The sequence below is a fragment of the Manis pentadactyla genome, chromosome 16 (genome assembly GCF_030020395.1).
Source record: "Manis pentadactyla isolate mManPen7 chromosome 16, mManPen7.hap1, whole genome shotgun sequence".
NCBI lineage: Eukaryota > Metazoa > Chordata > Mammalia > Pholidota > Manidae > Manis > Manis pentadactyla.
The window spans coordinates 63,362,516-63,381,370 of NC_080034.1; the positions used below are offsets into that span (position 1 = coordinate 63,362,516).

Below are 18,855 nucleotides of genomic sequence, written 5' to 3' on the forward strand. Positions count from 1 at the left end.
GTCCTGTTATTAGCAAAGCAAATCAAGAAATACATCTTTGTATGTTTAGGATACTTCATCATTTTAAAAATGAATAAAAATAACTAAAATCACTACTTGGTTCTCAAACAGCAGTTAACTTGGAGTTTCAAATCTGTCCAATGGACTCTACAAGGGTCATCTATTTATAATTCACTATCCTTGACAGTGAATTTCAGCCGATAATTTTAATTTATATATCTCACAGGGAAGCATGTTAGAAAATAAATTCTTCCCTCGTATTGAAAGAAAACATTTAATTCATTACTCAGCCAAGTGATAGAATAATTAAGCTATCCTCTATATAAATTACTGCTTACTTTAACCATTCTTCATTTTCAAGATCACAAAATTATACATACAAAATGCCAAAAGAAATGCAACGTTTGAAAAGCTATGTGATAAGGTAATCATAAAGTAATTCTCATTTCTCAGTCTAAACACAGGCTGACTTTAAGTCCTAGCATTTTAGATGAGCCCAAATACTCCTCTTACCCTCTGAGTAAAGGAGCAGAGCACAATGCTTCTAACTGAACAGTGAAGAGGTTTGTTTTTCCTGTTGTACAGGCTGCGGTAAATTAAAGACACAGAAAAACTATACTTAACTTTCTTGACTAAGAACTTAGTAAGGTAAATAACTTTGATTTAACTTGTCTCCAGAATACTACCATAAACCTTGAATTTTCCATTTGAATTGGCTCTAATCAACGTCTGTTTTTTCTTTGGTAACTCTCAGGATCTCATTCCTAGGTTGAGTGACCTTGAGGTTAGTATTTCAGCCCTTTCTCCCTTTGGCTAATAGAGTTACATGTGCCATGATGACTCAGATTGCTATGTTCAATTTCAAACAGGAAAAAATAGCCCAAAGCCACATACGGTCTGCAGATCCCATCCAGTTGTCCTATGAAAGTAGGTGCAACCAGTTCTAGGTGAAAGGAGTATTTTACATTTGACTGGGGATCAAAATATAACTAAAGGAAGCAGACTCCAAGGGATGATTTCCAGCAATAAGTAAAAGACTATAGGCTGGAATCACTTTTCCAGTTACCCTACCAACTCCATGTTATTATGTGACTGTTTATTCATAAAAATGGTTGCAATAACAAGAGATTTCATTGCCTTCAGGGCTTAACTGTGCACATCTGGCTTTGCTGGTGATGAAGCAATACAAAAGCATAAGCCTTACTGACAAGAGCTCAGCATAGGTATCAGAAAACAACAGCATGCTGACTTCACTGACCATTCCAACCACCTTGAAAATGAGATGTGAGGATAAGTCAGCTGAGGAGTTCTGGAAAACTCGTCCTCATGCTTCAGAAGGGAAACAAGGGTGTTCCGCGACCTGCCCTGGACCAAGCTGTCTGAGGTGATGCTGGATGCTCTTGCCGCCACCTTCAAGCCCAAGGGGAAGATGCTCAGGGTTCCAGGGCCCTGGCATCACCCCTGCTGTTGTTCTTATTTAAGTCATTTTAAGTTGGGTCCTTCCTGGTTGGAACTAAAAGTACCCCTACCATGGGGTTGTGACAGTTACCGCCCACATTCAAGCCTGGGGAAACCTGCCCATCCTTGCTGAATCGGTATGTTCCTTCTTCCTATGGCAATCTCCTCAAAATTCTATTTGTTCCTGGTCTCTAGTCTCATGATCCCATTAAAATGGCAACTTTTCTCCCTAGCTTTATGGAGGTAAAATAGGCAGATCAAAACTGTAAATATTTAAGGTGTACCATGTGATGGTTTCTTATGTATATACATTATAAAATGACTACTAGAACTATAACTTTTAAGTTTATGATCCACCAACTCTTAGTATCTAGCTTAGATGATTCTGCACAGTATTAATGGAGTCTTGTGGTTTCAGAGACAGAAATATCAAAATCTTTTGCAGTCAGATGATTCCTAAAACACATTACACCTAATTTATCAGATTTTACAGGTGTTGGCAAGATTTAAGGTTTAATGTGTTGTCTATAAATAAGAAGTTCTTGTATATTTCTATGAGGTTAATAGCCAAGAAAATATAATACAGATATTGAAGGTATGTACATAAAAATGTCACATAACACACATCTTTCCAACCTACATTACAAGAAAACTGTTGAACCTCATTCTTAGCACCTTGTTCTTACTTTTTTTTTAAAGTGCCTTAAACAAGAGTCTTTAGCAATCCTTTAATATTTAAATGCATCACAAGACACCCTGCTTTCAAAAGTAAAAAGTAGTCATATGTCCACAGGCCTTTGGTGACAGAGGCTGCAATACAAACGTAGGTCCCCAGTCCACATGATCAGTGGGCGATGGGTCAATGAAATATCCTAGTGTCACAGAGCTGAAGTATGTACCCAATGTGGGCAAAGCAAGCTGAAGATGGAGACTGCAGGCAGGAAGGACTAGATCATGAGGACTGTGGCTGCTGTGCTCAGAACAGTATGTGTTTTGTAGTAGATATGGTGGTGGTGCCATAGTTAAGAGTGGTGGTAGTGGTGGTGAAAATATGAGCAAGAGTTACCCTGGATCAACTGCTGCCTATAAGACGGGCTCTGGTAGGAATGCCCTGCGCAGCAACCACTACGCTGCTCCCTTGTCCATTCTCTTGCTCACTGCATCTCTCCACATGTGACAGTCAACTGATCATGCAGCACACACACAAGCTTCTGTGGTTGGTCATCTTCCCCACTTCTACCTCTACTTCTTTCTATTAGTTTCTTCTGGGATATACATCCTTTTACAGCAAAAGAAAACCATTTATGTGCTTTTCTTTTTTATGAGATGGGACAAATTCACATGGAAATAGTGAAAAAAATGGAAATCCATTAATTTCATTGCAACACCATGAAGCTGATGGGATTCTCACAGCTGGATTTGTTTGGGAAAAAAATGAAGAAATACTGCATAATCCTGCATTTAGTCTCTATCAGACAACATTTATGATAATGACAGCAAAACCAGATCTAGGAGTTATTCCCAGCCGTGGGGATCAGCAAGTCATCACAGGCTCGAGTCCTAACGCAGTTCTAGAGAGACGTGGAAGGAGTTAGAGAATTAACTAGCAAAAAAAGGATCCAAAAAAAAAAAGGAAGAAAAAATTTTTTACCTATACATGCATTGGTCGGTATCAGCAAAATTCTACATTCACCTATGTATGGCTCCATCATTGTAACTTCTGTATTATTTTATAATTATCCCTTGATAAGCTGTTTCTTCCTCCAGATTGGAAACAACCTGAAGTCAGGAACTACGGATTTAACCCTACAGACTCCACAACAGTGCCTCAGTCTAGGCAACAACAGGGTTTACTAGTTCAATATTAGGAGCGCTCTACAGTCAGCTTTCAATAAAATCCTAGTTGTGACTTAGCAGTTATTACAGTTGAATTCCTTGGTGGTTCCAAGCCTCAGTTTCAACATCTATAAAATGGGTTTAAAAGTACCCACCCCACTGGAATGTGATGAATAAAGTTATAATACAGGCAATGTATTTAGTTCAGTGGTTTGCACATAACACTCAGCAAATGGCAATTAATGTACAGATAAGTGGTGCCCTGAACTATTGTCACGGGAAGACATCAATATAAAGGAAAATGGCTAACACTTTCTCTTCACAAATTATTTAAAGTATAGAAACAAAAATGCTGTGACTTAAGTATAATTTTTTTAAGTGCTTTTCAACTGTGGGAGTTCATTCACACAGTCCCCTCACATTTTAAATACAAATAAAAAAAATAAATGAATTAATGAATGAGGTAGGGTAGAAAGAAGGAAGAAAGGGAGGGAGGGAAGAAGAACTTATGCAGTTCATAAATAATAAAGTGTTATTGTACTACAACTCTGAAATTCATGGTAAAAAAATCTAGAGCAAGAAGAAATAAAAGAGTTTTAAGATTAGCACAAAAGGTATTGTAAGTTATAGATCTGGGTACTGTATTTATTCTAAAGTGAAATTTACAATGCATAGGAGGAGGAAGTGAGAGCTTAATCACCTAGTCAGACTATCGCATTTTACCATCTCATTGTACAGATGAGGTAGCCGAGGTTCTGACAGATGATTTTGTTCATCATTATACAGATTCAGTGTGGTCTGTGGACCAACAGCATCAGCCTCACCTGGGAGTTTGTTAGAAATGCAGAATCTCAGCCTCCTGATTGGGCATATGAATCGGAATCTGCATTTTAACAATCCTCAGGTGATTTATCTGAACACTGAAGTTTAAGAATATGGTTAGTTTGTTCACATAGGTAGTTTGACATGGGTTAAGTTCATAAATTAGATAATTTAAACTCAATGCTTTGTTTTTCTATAAACTGTATAATAATCTTCAGATTTGTTAGAAAAATTTAAATCCTTTGGCTCTGAATAATCAACCTAAGAATTTTATACTGAGAACAAAACTTTAGGAAATGGCTCTTTGAAATGCTGAAAGAACACTACGTTGTGCTAACACACAATGACTGCTCAGCTACCCATTTCCTTTTCTGTAAAATGGAGAGACTGATAGTATCTAAACTCAGAGGGGTATTAAGAGCACTAAATTAAGACATATGAAGCCTTTGGAATAATGCTGAAATACAGTAAGGACTAGACGAGGGTTAACCACTAACCATGGTTACTATTATTATGCTCTTGAATAGGGTAAGGTATAGATTTTCACGTGACCATCCATTCTTACCTGTTTCTACTGCAGTGACAAGAATTTGAGAAAATATCCAGGATTAGGAGTAAATATAGCCTGTGCCCACAGAATAGAGCCAATAAAACTCAACTGGGAGAAAAGTTAACAACCAACATTGCTGAATTATTTCATTAAATGGGGACTGACCTTGTGAGCAACTATGGCCACACATGGAATTAATAACTTAAGTAAAATACGTAAATGAAAATTACAATGTTGATTCATGAATGGTCTTCAATAGCAAGTATTACTCTGTGTTACACTAAACACTGAACTCAAAATTTAGGACTGTTTAAGGAACATTTAAAGAATGAACAGGAGTTAGACTATTGAATACTCAATTCAATGCACTGAAACAGGAAGTTTTACTTTAGGGGAGCTGGTGGACATACACACAACAATGGCCCAAACACCCAGAATGAGCCTAGCATGGGGAGCTGGAGTGGGGGACAAGGACTCCCTGTACAGAGTAAGTCAGCACTTGCAGGATAAAACCGCCAGTGTGTTCACCCACTTGTCTCAAGCACTGATCCGAGTTGAGTAAAGACAGTCACCACAGGCGGAGTACTCAACTCAGACTATAAAATGAAAACCTCAAATTAAAATCCGAAAACCTGAGTTTCCTCGTTCTAGATGTTCACGATGGTTTTTCAAGGTGTTCAGGAAAGGCTGGCATAGATAAGGCCTTGGGGTGATGTAAATCAGACTATTTTATATTTTTACATAGGTACAGGCTAGTACCTAGAGGAGTGCTATCATAGCTAGATGGATGGACTTACAAGACCCTGGATACCACACAGAAGACAATGCCAGAAAAGCCACAGGAGCCTCAGGCATAATCTAGGAGGGCCTGAAGGGAGATGAAAGGAGAGACATCTCCGCCTCTGGCCAGCCCTACACAATAGGATTCCCAAATGGCTCCCAGAGATTCCTGGCCAGAGAAGCCACAAGCTCACCGGCAGACATTTCCCCCGGTTTCCTCCCCTGCCCTCTGGGCAAGAGTCTTGCAAGAGTCTTGCATAGTAATACAATCATGTTAAATATTTTTCTCCATAGGCCAACAACATTAAGCAACAAAATGGATTTTTTATTCTCCTCATGTATATAAACCATAACTCTTCACAAATAGTTAAAAATTGCTAACATTTTAATACTATCTGTATTACGCACACCTAACAACAAAATCTGCTCTGTTATATCTGAAAGCAAACAATTTGCCATGGTGAAGGTGGAATATTTAAGTTATATGTGATGGCTCCCCAAAGATGCCCATATTTTAATCCCAGAAAGTCGTGAATATGTTATCATACATTCAAAAAGAACTTTACAGGTGTGATTAAGAAAGGATCTTGACATGTGAAGATTCTCTTAAATTATCTTGGTGGGCTACATGTAATCACAAGGGTCCTTGTAAGAGGGAGACAAAGATTCAGAAAGAAGGTTACGTGAGCACAGAGGGAAGGAGAGAGGGAAAAGGCAATGCGATATGAAGCATGAGCCACGGAATGAGATCGTCCTAGCGGCAGGCACAGGAAGGGAATGGATTCTCCCTGGAGCCTCCAGGACGAAGGAGCCTGCGGACATCTTGACTTCAGCCCAGTCAGACTGATTTGGAATTTGTGACCTCTCGAACTAAAATAATAAAGACTTGTTGTTTTAAGCTTTTAGGTTTGCGGTAATTGGTTGTATCAGCACAGAATATAATCAATGGATACTAATTATAAGTGAATAATTGGGAAACAGTTCTCTGTGATCTATAATTTATAAAATATTTACAGACTTATACTTTTTTAGCAATCAAATTCTGACTGTCCCATCCGAAGTTCTTAAGTTATTTACACAAAAGTGACCACATAAACTATATAATAGTGCAGGTATGCATCCACTGATTTTGAACTTTTCAGGCAGAAAGAACTTTACAAATGACATTTAATATAAGAGACCCATAGTCTATCTCTGGATATCTTTGTGTCTCCTAAGAGAAAACATTCGTGAGCTCACATAAAACTGGACTGATGCCACGAGCTTGCGGCAGCAACCGTGTCACTCATCTTTGCTTGCCTGAACACAGTGTTGAGCACACTGCTTTGTACACTGTGGGTTGGTGTCCCAGTGTTTGCCAATTAAATAAATAACTGAGTAAATAAAAAGATGGGAAAACCTTAGATCCTTAGCTAGGTTTACTTTTGATCAATTTGATGGAGCTTTATTCTAAATTAACCTAGAAGGACCTGATGCTGGGATAAAAATAAACAGCTTGCTTTGAAAAAAAAAAGGAATTTTTTTTAAAAGGCCATTAAAGATGAAGGTAAAATTAAATAAATGATAGAAGGTTCCACTTTTGGTCATGATGCAAAAGTTCACAAAAAACCATCAGTACGACTGTAACAGTAAGAAAGCAAAAAAATTTAGAAATCTCTTTGTTGTAAAAGATACTGAAGTGATCTGGACACAAATCTAAATGAACAGAATTCCAGAGAGAGACGAGCCCTTCTAGAGTGGGCAGACCGTGGTGGCTGTACTCACCGGGACAGGAGCAGGCAGAGGAGCTAACCTGCTATTGGTAAAGGAACTCAGCCGGAAGGAGCAGAAATGGGTCACGCTTTTATCAGCCAAGCATCGGCTGGTGTTGCGGACTAGACAATGGAGAAAGAGCTAGTCCCTCAGGACCGGCCAATTCTCCTCCAAAATATTTTTGTTTATATTAGCAGATACTGGTGGTTGGAAGAAGCTGCAAGTGGGTGGAAAGCAGAGAGAGATCCTGTAGCCTCTTATGTAGCGATGCTAAACTCTGTTGCCAGGCCAGACCTCACCATGAAGAGTGAATTAGACGTGAAATCCAGTTCAACTCCTGATTGGGACCAAGATCTGGCCTCGTCACCTTAGCTGCCTGACATGGGGAGGGTTAGGCTTCTTGAGGATAAATATTACCTATCTCAGCCACTGTGTTCTTTTAAACACAATTTAAAACATGAGACAAGTGAAGAAGCAGGAAAAATGTGACTCATAACTAAGAAGAAAAAGAGAATCGATAACAAAATGGTTGGAATTAACAGATAAGGACTTAAAAATAATGATTATGAATATGCTAAAGAATTTAAGAGAAAATGTACAAAATGGATGAAGAAATGGAGAATTTCAACAGACTAATTAAAAACTCTAAAAAAAGGAAGCAAATAGAAATTATAGAACTGATAAGCACAATAAATGGAATGACTGATTCACTGGAGGGGCTTAATGGTTAACTGGACACAATAGAAAAGACTCGTAAACCCAAGGATGAGACAGTTTAAAATATTGAGAACAAAACACCAAGTGAAAAATCAGTAATAGAAAACAAACCCTAGGCATCAGTTGTATTTATAATTCCAAATGGTCTGATAAACATGCAATTGCAGCCTGAGAAGAAAAGAAAGAATAAGTAGGATTCTGAGAGATGCTAGATGAGAATTTTCAAAGCTGGTTAAAAGACATTAATTCAACACAGAGTTAACCCCAACCAGGATAACAGACAGAAAACAATTTATAGGCCAAAATGCTGGAAACCAGAGCCAAAATATAAAGGTAATGGCATGTTTGAAGAACTAAAAGGAAAAAAAAGGTAAAAATTGGTAACTTAGATGCCTATATTCATGGAAAATATTTCTAAAATAAAGGTGAAACAATGGCATTTCCAGATAAACAAAAGCTGAGAAAACAAATGCTGAATTATAAGAAATATTAAAGGAAGTTCCTCAGAAAGGATGATCAGAGGGATAAATATCAAGGAAAACATAAAACAATATAGTTTTAAATTTCTTTAAAAAGACAATTGGCCATCTGAGCAAGTAGAGCAATATACTGTGGGATTATTATATATAAAGGAAAAATATGACAATAATAATAATACAAAAAACAGGAGAATTAAATAGAATTACATTAAGTCCATTAAATGTTTCATGAAGTTGTATAATACTCATGATAAAGTGTGATGAATTAATCATTTATACTGTATCTAGAGTAACCACTTGAAAATAATACAAAATGGTGAAACTAAATAGCAATATGGGTAATGAAATAGAATACAAAATCAAACATGCAAAAACACAAAGCCTCCATGTCCAAATAAGGAAATGAAGAATAGAAGGGGAAAAACAGGAAAGAAATAAGAGAATTAAGTCTAGGAATACCTCATGTAATGTATGGCAAAGGGAGTACAGTTAATAATATCGTAGTAACTGTGTATGGTGACAGCTGGTACCTACACTGATCAGAGTGAACATTTCATCACGTATAAAATTGTTGAGTTACTATACTGCATACCTAATATAAATTTTTTTTTTTTGATGGGGTACCCAGATGTGAACCAGGGACCTATTGATGTGAAGTCAAATGCTCTACCCCTGAGCTACACCCCTGCCTAATATAAATTTGAAACTAATACATTGTGTATAAACTAGTCTTCAATAAAACAAGAATATTTATGTAATCATAGTAAATGCAAGATGTATTCAACAGTTCAATTAAATCTAGGTTTAAAAAAAAAGACCCAACTCTAAGCTATTTACAAGAGACATGCTTTCAATATAAAGACATAGAATAAAAGTAAAATGATGAAAAAGATACGTTGCAAGCATTAATCATAAGAAAGCCAGCCTGTCTACACTGGTGTCAGGAAAACTAAACTTTAAAGCATCACCAGTGATAAAGATGGATATTTCACAATGATAAAATGGTCATTAACAAAGCCCAAAGTTAGTTCACTGCTTAACTTAATAGGCTTGATAAATCTTTTTCTGCATATAATTTCTGAAGGTTTATGAACTCCTGTGTGTTTATGGACCTCTATTTAAAATCTTTTTTCAAATTTACATTATTTTTAAGTTAAAAAATTTTCCTTTCAATTACATGACCCTCTCAGTTCTTGAAACCATTCTTATGATTACATACTTGACTCTCCCAAGTCATTTTTACCTGAAATTGCACCTTCTGATTGATGTCTGACACACGGAACTGCTTCAGGAAGCGCTCGTCCTCACTCCAGAAGAGACGGATGTCAGGAATGTCATAGAGGATCATGGCCAGCCTTTCTAACCCTAGGCCAAAGGCCCAACCGATCCGATCTTGAGCACCAGCTATAATTAAGAAGCATAACAAAACAATTTATTTCAAAAGTATAAATTATGTACCACTTCCTGATAACTAACTGATAATCATGGTTGAGTGCCTACTAGTAGCAAGGTCCTGGGCAAGGGCTATAGAGACATCAAAGAAGATGGCCAACTTTATATTTTTCGTGTCCCCCATATTCCTTATTTTCCTCACAAACAATGACTTACTGCCTCTAATACTGCCTTTCATTTCTGATTAAATTCCAGGCTCTTTAAAGCCCTGGTTTGTGCCTCTGAGATAAATTTTTCTATAATCTTTATTTGCCCTTATTCAAACACTGAGCCTACTATGTTCAGGTTACAGAGGGAAGAGAAAAGACAGTCTCTGTCCCAAAGTGGTTTACTAGATAGTCAGGTATGGTCAAAACAAGCCAGAGTGGACTGTTTGTATTCACAAAGTGTGTGGTAGCCCTTACGAATCCTCAATTGTATTAAAGCACAACTCTTGCTCTTAAAGAGCTACTGCAATAATACACAGAGCAAGCAAGCCAAGGGGAAATGCGTATCCAGTACCATTCACGCCCAAGGTCAAGTGTGTTGTTTGATTGTGGCAATGCCATGAGTTTTAAGGGTCTATTTCACATCCACAAAGCAGAGAAAGGGACAGAAGATATAAACTGCTGTATGAAGAAGGTAAGGGAGATTCATACCACTAGAAAAGCTTATGAAAAGCACTCATGAAAGGAACATAATTTCAATGGGCACTAATGGATGTGGAGGCTCCTGGGTAGGCTTAGATGGCCTCCAGATCCTACCCAGTGAATGACTTGCGTCAATCACTCCCTTTGTGAAGAGAATGGGATTTCACTCCTGTAATCAGGCTACTTTATATAAGAATCCATCTTAGCAAACTGTAGAAATTCTCCTGTTGGCTTAGGAGAACTGAACTGACATGAAGTGAGAGGCCCCATGGCTAGGATCTGAGGAGGCCCCAAGGAGCTGAGGGTGGTCCTGGTTTCTACCTGTTGGGACCTGGAGCATGGGGCCCATCCAATCTCCAGACTCCTGTGGCAAGGGGACTGTGACATAATAAATCTATGTTGTTTTAGGCTACTAAGTATGAGGTTAATTTGTTACCCAGCAAAAGGAAACTAATATGAACCCAAAATGTGGAGAAAGGTGAAAGGAAACAGCCGCCTGAAAGAATCTTCAATGGCAAAGGCAGGGAGTGCAGCAGAGCAGATCTAAGAGTGGGTTCTGGAAACATGGAGGGTGCACAGTTGAGGCAAGTAAGACTGCGGAGAGGATACATTTCTGGCTAGATGCTGCCACCACCATCACTTCTAAATAAAACAAGGATAAACATTTAAGAGAAGCCATGCACAAGTGAATCTCATCAAATGGTCTGTTTAAAAGACAGATGAATTAAAGTATTCAAACTGTGATCACAAAAGGAAAGACAGAGAGAATGACTCATAGTGGGAGGGAAGGTGTGCCTGAAAGAAAAGCAGCTGACACAGAGTGAACCTGAGCTCCTGAGTGGGAATGAACAGTCAGGCGGGGGGCGGGAAGGGAGGGATTCAACCACACAAACCACGGGGTCAAGGAAAAGTGCACACAACTCCTGACCAAGTGGCCAGCTGCCTGAGACAGCAGTGAAGAGAAAGGCAAAATAATCCACATAGATGCTTGAGACCTTAGAAGGGCTGGTGGTTGGTTAAGGACATGAGAAGTAATATCACCGTGTAATATATGCAACAATATATACTGTTGTCTCTAACAAAAGATTTCTGTGAATGACTCTGCCCAGTTGTGATGATACAGTTCCAGCACAGCATACATTGTGTCCAGTATCCCCATTCACTGCTGGCTAAGTTATATATTTTTACAGCAATTGGGAAAACAACAGGGGCAGGGCAATCTATGTAAAAATTCATAAAAATGCTCAGACTCTATCTGTATGATTCTAGGCAGGAATTTATCCTTCAGAAACAATTCAACAGAAGAAAAAAGAGAAATGAAGGAAGATACTCAGAGCAGTATCTCTTACAAGATAAACAACCTAAGTGCCCCAAAGTAGGGACTGGCTTAAAACTCAGTACATTTTAAGGCAGTCACTAGAAATTATAATTATACAAATAAATGTTTATTAAATGACACATTGTAAGAAATTGTGAACTATATCTACAATAAAATGAATATGTGCTATGATACTACTATTCAAAATAGGTACAAATGAGGGTTATAATGTGACAAAAGGAAAATAAAAATATGATTTTCAAGAATTTTAGTGGGTAATAGTTTTAAAACAACTTTAAAATACTTTTCTGTAATTGCTATGCAGTCTTTTCAAATGAAAAATAATAATGATAAGTAGGCATGTTAATGTTTCTTTGTGATTTAGGCTTTTTCCTTTATTTTTATATCTCTTAGATTTTATTATCAGATTTGCAGATAAAACCGACCATCTAGAGCCCAATATCTATAACTGAATGAGCTGTAGATTTAGGGTTCCTGATTTTATTTGACATCTAATACAATTTTTTAGTATCTTAGCTTTTGTTCCTCAGTTGCTTCCCCACATCCCAGAACTTTTTCTAAAGCAAGAATAACAAAACGCTCCTAAAAGTATGTAAGAAAAAGAGCAACAATCAGATTTTTTAAACGGGCAAAGAACATGAACACATTCATAGGAAAGGCAGAAAATGATCTTTAAGCAAATGGAAAGCTTACTGAAGAAAAACGCAAGGTAAAAATGCACCAAGTTACTGCTTTTTTACTTAACCAGATGAGCAAAAATAAATGCATTTGAAGGCATATGTGATAGGAAAGCCAAGGGAAAACAAGCACCATCCTACACTGCTGAGAGGGCCACAACTGGGGTGGTTAACCTTGCGGCCTAAGGAGTATCACAGAGCAGTTGCTATCAAAATTACAGATGCATATACCATCTTGTTACTCTCACTACGAGAATGCATCCTACTGACATCCTTATGAATGTACAAGGCCACTTATTACATTATTGCTTATAATAGTAAAAGACTATAAAAAACCTAGATGTCTATCAGTAGGAACTGGTTAAATAAACTATATTATGTCCTTATAAATGGGATATTATTTAAAGTCTGACAGATTTAAAAAACTAAAAGCAGCAGCTGCCTGCTTCTTTTTGGGAGGAGAGAGGGCTGGGTAGGTGGAAGAGAACGGGGCAAACAGAAGACAAAGGAGGGGAGGCTTTATACTAACTGCATTTTTATACAAAGAGTGACAGGAAATAATTCAGGTAATAGTTTTCATGACTACATAAAATACAGTTATTTCTTTTCTGGTTATTTTTAAGAGGTTATAAGAACAATAGGTATTCCTCTTGTCACACTGGCCCCAAACTTTCAGGAAAATCATATGATTAGTAAAAATGAATCTCTATGTTCTCCTTATAGCCTGAATTGGCCTCTTTCCTTCTGTGAGAGCCAAAACCTTTCCAAGCCTGGAAAATAAGTCATTATTTGTGAGGGGTTTCAAAAAACAACCACGAATCCCTTAATATCCTCCCCCTATGCCCTGAATCTCAGTGGGCTGTGAGGGCTTCAACCCACTGAGTATGGGGGAAACAAAGCTCTGTGACTTCCTAGGGTACATTAGAAAAGCCACACAATAATTGCCTGGTTTTCTGAGGAATGCCTGCTCCTCAGACACTCTCAAGATTCTCCCTCCAGAACATTCTCGTTTGGGCCGCAGCTGCCTTGCTCTGAGAAGGCAGTAACATGGAGAGGCCATGTGTGGGCATGGCAACGGACAGTGCAGGATGAACCCAGCTTTCAAGCCGGCCAAGCCCTGATGGCAGGCATGGGAGTAAAGTGGATTCAAGAGGTTGCAGGCCCCAGCTCTTTGAATCACCCCAGTTATTAAGTCCGTCCAGCCAAGGCTCCAGACACTGGGGGTGAGAAACAAACCATCCCCACATGTATTGTCCAAATTTGTAATCACAGAGTAATAAAGTGATAGCTCTCATATGCCATTAGAGTGGTTTGTTATTCAGTAAGAGATAACCATAACATTGCCTTGTTAAATGATCTGCATTTTGCTTTTTATTACAAATATTTCCCACTGTAGTAAAACTAAGGTTAACTAAACTACTATTACAAGATATGTTCCAGATATAAGAATGAAGCAAATAAAGACTAGGTAGGATTTCAAGTGGGAGAGACCAGAAGTTTAAAATAAGAGCTTAAAGTAAAATGAATCCAAACTATATCAGCACCTAATATATGCCATAATACCAATTAGGTAATAATACCATTCAACTTTCCCCAGGCTATGCCACCCCATGCTGTTCACTGCATTGCTCATCCTATAAGCAAAGCTATCCTAAGCCACCTGACACCCCTTCTCCAAATCAACTATCACTTTTCATTCATTTCTCCACCTTGGTGAATGGGATCATCATCCACCTACCTACTGAAAGCAGAAACCTGGGAGTGAATTTTAACTCTGAACACTACCACATTTCAAATACAGACCTTTCAATTATATCTCAGAATTTCTCCCCAAACCATCCCTTCATTCTAGTCCTACTATCACCACAGATTTTCATCTTCAACAAACATCTCTTACCTGGACTGTTCCAAGAAACACCCAAATAGTCACTGTCTGCCTCCCTGCCCAGTCCATCTGTGAGAGTGCCACCAGTTTTCTTTCTAAAACATAAATCCAGACACTGTCACCGTAGATGCATGTGCATAACTCACCTCAAGAGACATATCTGACATTCTGTACATATTTTTATTTTGCATTTATTGTGTTTCTGTAACAAAAACACTTTAAAATTGTTTTGCAGATTCTCCATTCACTCTAGCTGAACTTGAACACTCATGGAACCACAAGATTAGATGTGCAAGATGAACTGGAAAAATGTTTCATTGTAAGTTAAATTCTACCATCTTTTGTTATCATTTAGCATCAAGGCAATTGTACAGATAAATTCAAATACAAATATTCAGCTATAAATTACAGATAGATTGAGAAGCACTGGTCTTCAGTGAAGAACTTAAAAAAAATTCCAACACATCACAGGCTGTTAATTTTGTCACATATAAAATTATACACATGATACTGCTCAGTAACAGAATTTACATGTTTTTCAAGTACAGAAGGATCACTCACCAACAGAGACCATATTCTAGGACACAAAACAAATCTCAACATATTTAAAAGAATTGAAATATCCTACATCCAAAGTGAAAATAAATCAGAAATTACCTGTATATCCTAAAAATCCCCCAAATACTAGGAAATTAAGCAACAGGTTTTTAAATAGCCTATAAGTCAAAGACAAGATCTCAAGATAAATTAGAAAAATACATTGAAGTGAATGAAAGTAAGAATCAATACATAAAAATGTGTGGAATGCATCTAAAGTTGTGATACGAAAGAAACCTATAGCATTAAATGCATATATTAGAGAAGAGGAAAGGTCTTGAATGAATGACCTAAGCCTCTACCTTAAGAAACCAGAAAAAGAAAAGAAAATTGTGAACAAACCAAGAAGAACAAAGGAAAAAAGTAAAGATTGCATAAGTGATAACATAGAAAAATAGAGAAAATGGATGAAAACAAAAGCTGTATTTTCAAGATCAATAAAATTGATAAACTGCTAGCCAGACTAATAAGGAAAACTAAAGAGGAAAGAAGAGGCACAAATAACCAACATCAGGACTGAAATGGCCTCACTAAACAGATCCAAGACTTCAGGGTAATAAGGAAATACTATGAAATAACCTCACACCAGTATATTCAACAACCTATATGAAATGGACTAATTCCTCAAAAGAAACAAACTACCAAAACTCATTAAGAAGAAACAGATAACCTATAACAATTAAAGTTACTGAATATGTAGTTAAACGCCTTCCCACAAAGAAAACTTGGGGACCAAGTTTGGCTTCACTAGTGAATTCTACCACAATGTTAAAGAAGAAATAATATGAATTCTATAAAACTCTTATAGAAAATAGAAAGTAGTGAAATTTCATGAGGCCAGGATTATCCTTATACCAAAGCCAGACAATAATTACTGGGAAAGAAAACTCCAAACCAACACATGTCATGAACATAGAAGCAAAAATAAAACAACAAAACTCAACAGAATATTTGCAAACTGAATCTAACAGTATATGAAAGGACACTACTTCATAACTGGAACTTAAAAAACATTTATCCCAGGAATGGAAGGTTAGCTCAACATATAAAAGTCAATCAATGTAATTCATTATATAGGAAGATTAGAAAATAAAACATATAATCATCTTAATAGATGCATAAAAATCAAATGACAAAATTTAACATCCATTTGTTAGAAAAACTCAGAAAATGAAGAACGCAGGGAATTTCTTCAATCTGATTAAAAAAAAAGAAAACAATAAAAACCAGTAGCTAATATTTTACTCAGTTGTAAAAGACTGGTCGCTTTGCCCACTGGGTTAGGGTGAAGTCAATGATGTACACTCCTGTTATTTCTACTTTCATTATTATTTCTATTTCTCTGAACCTACATTTCAATCTAGTGAAAAAAAGTAAAGCAAAACCCATGAAAAAAAAACATATTAATAAATTGGAAAGGAAAAAGTAAAACTGTCTTTACTTGCACATGGCATGACTGTCTATATAAAAATTCCTAAGAAAAAATGTTTTAAAGGTTTCTAATATGTGAGCGTTAGTACAAATAGAAAATGAGTGCATTTTACAAAACTCCAATGTGTGCTTGACTCAGGGTTCAGTTCCACCTGCTGTAAGTAGGGAACAGGTTCCAGACCCTCTTTTGAAGACTGGCTCTATCTGAGAGGACCCAATACTAAGGCTAGCAAGGGGGACATTCTCTCAAGAACCTGAAATCCCAACCACCTTTTATGTCAAAGTTTAAGGACTAGACTTTCATTAGGAACAGGGAGCAGCTGAACTCTAAATTCCTTCCAAGGCCCAAACTTATGATTCTCACCATTACTCTTACGGAAAAGCCTGTTGTGACAATTGCCTGGGAGGGTTGCAAGAAAGGATGTGGTGTCTATCTGCTTAGCTATACCAAATTTTACCTTTGAAACACTTTGTTTCGGTTCCGTAAAGTTCAGTTTCTTCTGAACTGCACCCTGCATTGTGCTCTTGGGCTGCTGACACCAGGAACTCCGGTCAAGGATGTCAATCACTATTATTACATAGTCTTCCCTATGAGGCTTAGCAGTAAGTTGATCTCAGCTCTAAGAAAATGCCTGAGAAAATGGGAACAGAAAAAGCTTCTTTCCACTGAACAGTCAGATTGCTTTTTGTTTTAAGCATACCATGGGTTACATAATTGATCATAATTCTCTCCTCACTTTGGCCCCATGGAAGCTTAGAGCCAACCTCACAGGCCACCTTTGCCAATGTACAAGTGTTCAGTGTACATTTCTTTGTGTGACTCTTGCTGCAGGTTTATTTTCTTATACTGATTTCCCCTTTGTCCTGATTATCTCAACTATTTATTTATCCACTGGTATGTACTTCTATACTGCAAATTCTTTATGGAAGAAAGTGAGCCATAAATAACTAGACACTTGAAGATACTGTCAGCCAAGGCAGGTCAAATTCTCAGGTCTTTGGCACTCCTCGGCTGTAATTTGTTGCTAGGTGTTCAAGTGCTGACAAGGTTTTAAGGCAGTTATTTTTTTCCCTATTCCACTACTATTTCTAGTAAACTAGAGTCTGCAGAGCAGAAAGCTGACTGGAGCGAGTCATCTTCAATTAAACAGAATACACAGGGTGGGCAGTAACTGAACTGGATTAAGCATCCCAGGTAGGAAATGTTTTTGCTTTTGTTGCATTGCTAAAAATCTTTCTAAGAAGATCAGCCTATATACAGAAGCAAAATAAGATGAGTTAAGAGATTGGAAAATAAAAAGAGGAGGAGGGCCAGCTACATGCAAGAGAATGAAACTGGATTATTGTCTAACCCCATACATAAAACTAAACTCAAAATGGATCGAAGACCTGAATGTAAGTCATGAAATCATAAAGCTTTTAGAAGAAAACAGGCAAAAATCTGTTGGACATAAACATGAGCAACTTTTTCCTCAATGCATCTCCTCGGGCAAGGGAAACAAAATAAAAAATGAACACATGGGAATACATCATTTTAAAAAGCTTCTGAACAGCAAAGGACACCATCAGCAGAACAAAAAGGCATCCTACAGTATGGGAGAATATATTTGTAAATGACAGATCCGACAAGGAGTTAACATCCAAAATATATAGAACTCACATGCCTCAACACCCAAAAAGAAAATAACCCTATTCAAAAATGGGCAGAGGATATGAACAGACACTTCTCCAAAGAAGAAATTTAGATGGCCAACAGGCACATTAAAAGATGCTCCACATCACTAATTATCTGGGAAATGCAAATTAAAACCACAATGAGATATCACCTCACACCAGTTAGGATGGCCAATATAGAAAAGACAAACAACAACAAATGCTGGCGAGAAGGATGCGGAGAAAGGGGAACCATCCTACACTGCTGGTGGGAAGGTAAACTAGTTCAACCATTGTGGAAAGCAGTATGGAGGTTCCTCAAAAAACTCAAAATAGAAATACTATTTGATCCAGGAATTCTACTCCTGGGAATTTACCCTAAGAATGCAGGGACTCAGTTTCAAAAAGACATATGCACCCCTATGTTTATCGCAGCACTATTTACAATAGCCAAGAAATGGAAGCAACCTGAGTGTCCATATCAGTAGACAAATGGATAAAGAAGATGCGGTACATATACACAATGGAATATTATTCAGCCATAAGAAGAAAACAAATCCTACCATTTGCAACAACATGGATGGAGCTAGAGGGTATTATGTTCAGTGAAATAAGCCAGGTGGAGAAAGACAAGTACCAAATGATTTCACTCACCTGTGGAGTATAACAACAAAGCAAAAACTGAAGGAACAAAACAGCAGCAGACTCACAGAACCCAAGAATGGACTAACAGTTGCCAAAGGGAAAGGGACCGGGGTGGGTGAGTGGGAAGGAAGGGAGAAGGGGAATAAGGGGCAC

The 18,855-nt window shown here is 37.5% G+C and overlaps 1 protein-coding gene across 8 annotated transcripts in view; it reads right to left on the bottom strand.

Annotated features, from left to right (window-relative positions):
• FARS2 (phenylalanyl-tRNA synthetase 2, mitochondrial) overlaps window positions 1–18,855 on the bottom strand; it is a 590,279-nt gene that overhangs the window by 218,750 nt on the left and 352,674 nt on the right. For all 8 annotated transcript variants that reach the window (XR_008994479.1, XM_057494339.1, XM_036921241.2 and 5 more), the window contains one exon: window positions 9,638–9,798. Coding sequence is in view for 7 of the 8 variants with exons in the window: in XM_057494339.1 (XP_057350322.1) it covers window positions 9,638–9,798 (161 nt within the window). In the remaining variant the exon portion in view is untranslated. The remainder of the gene's footprint in view (window positions 1–9,637; window positions 9,799–18,855) is intronic.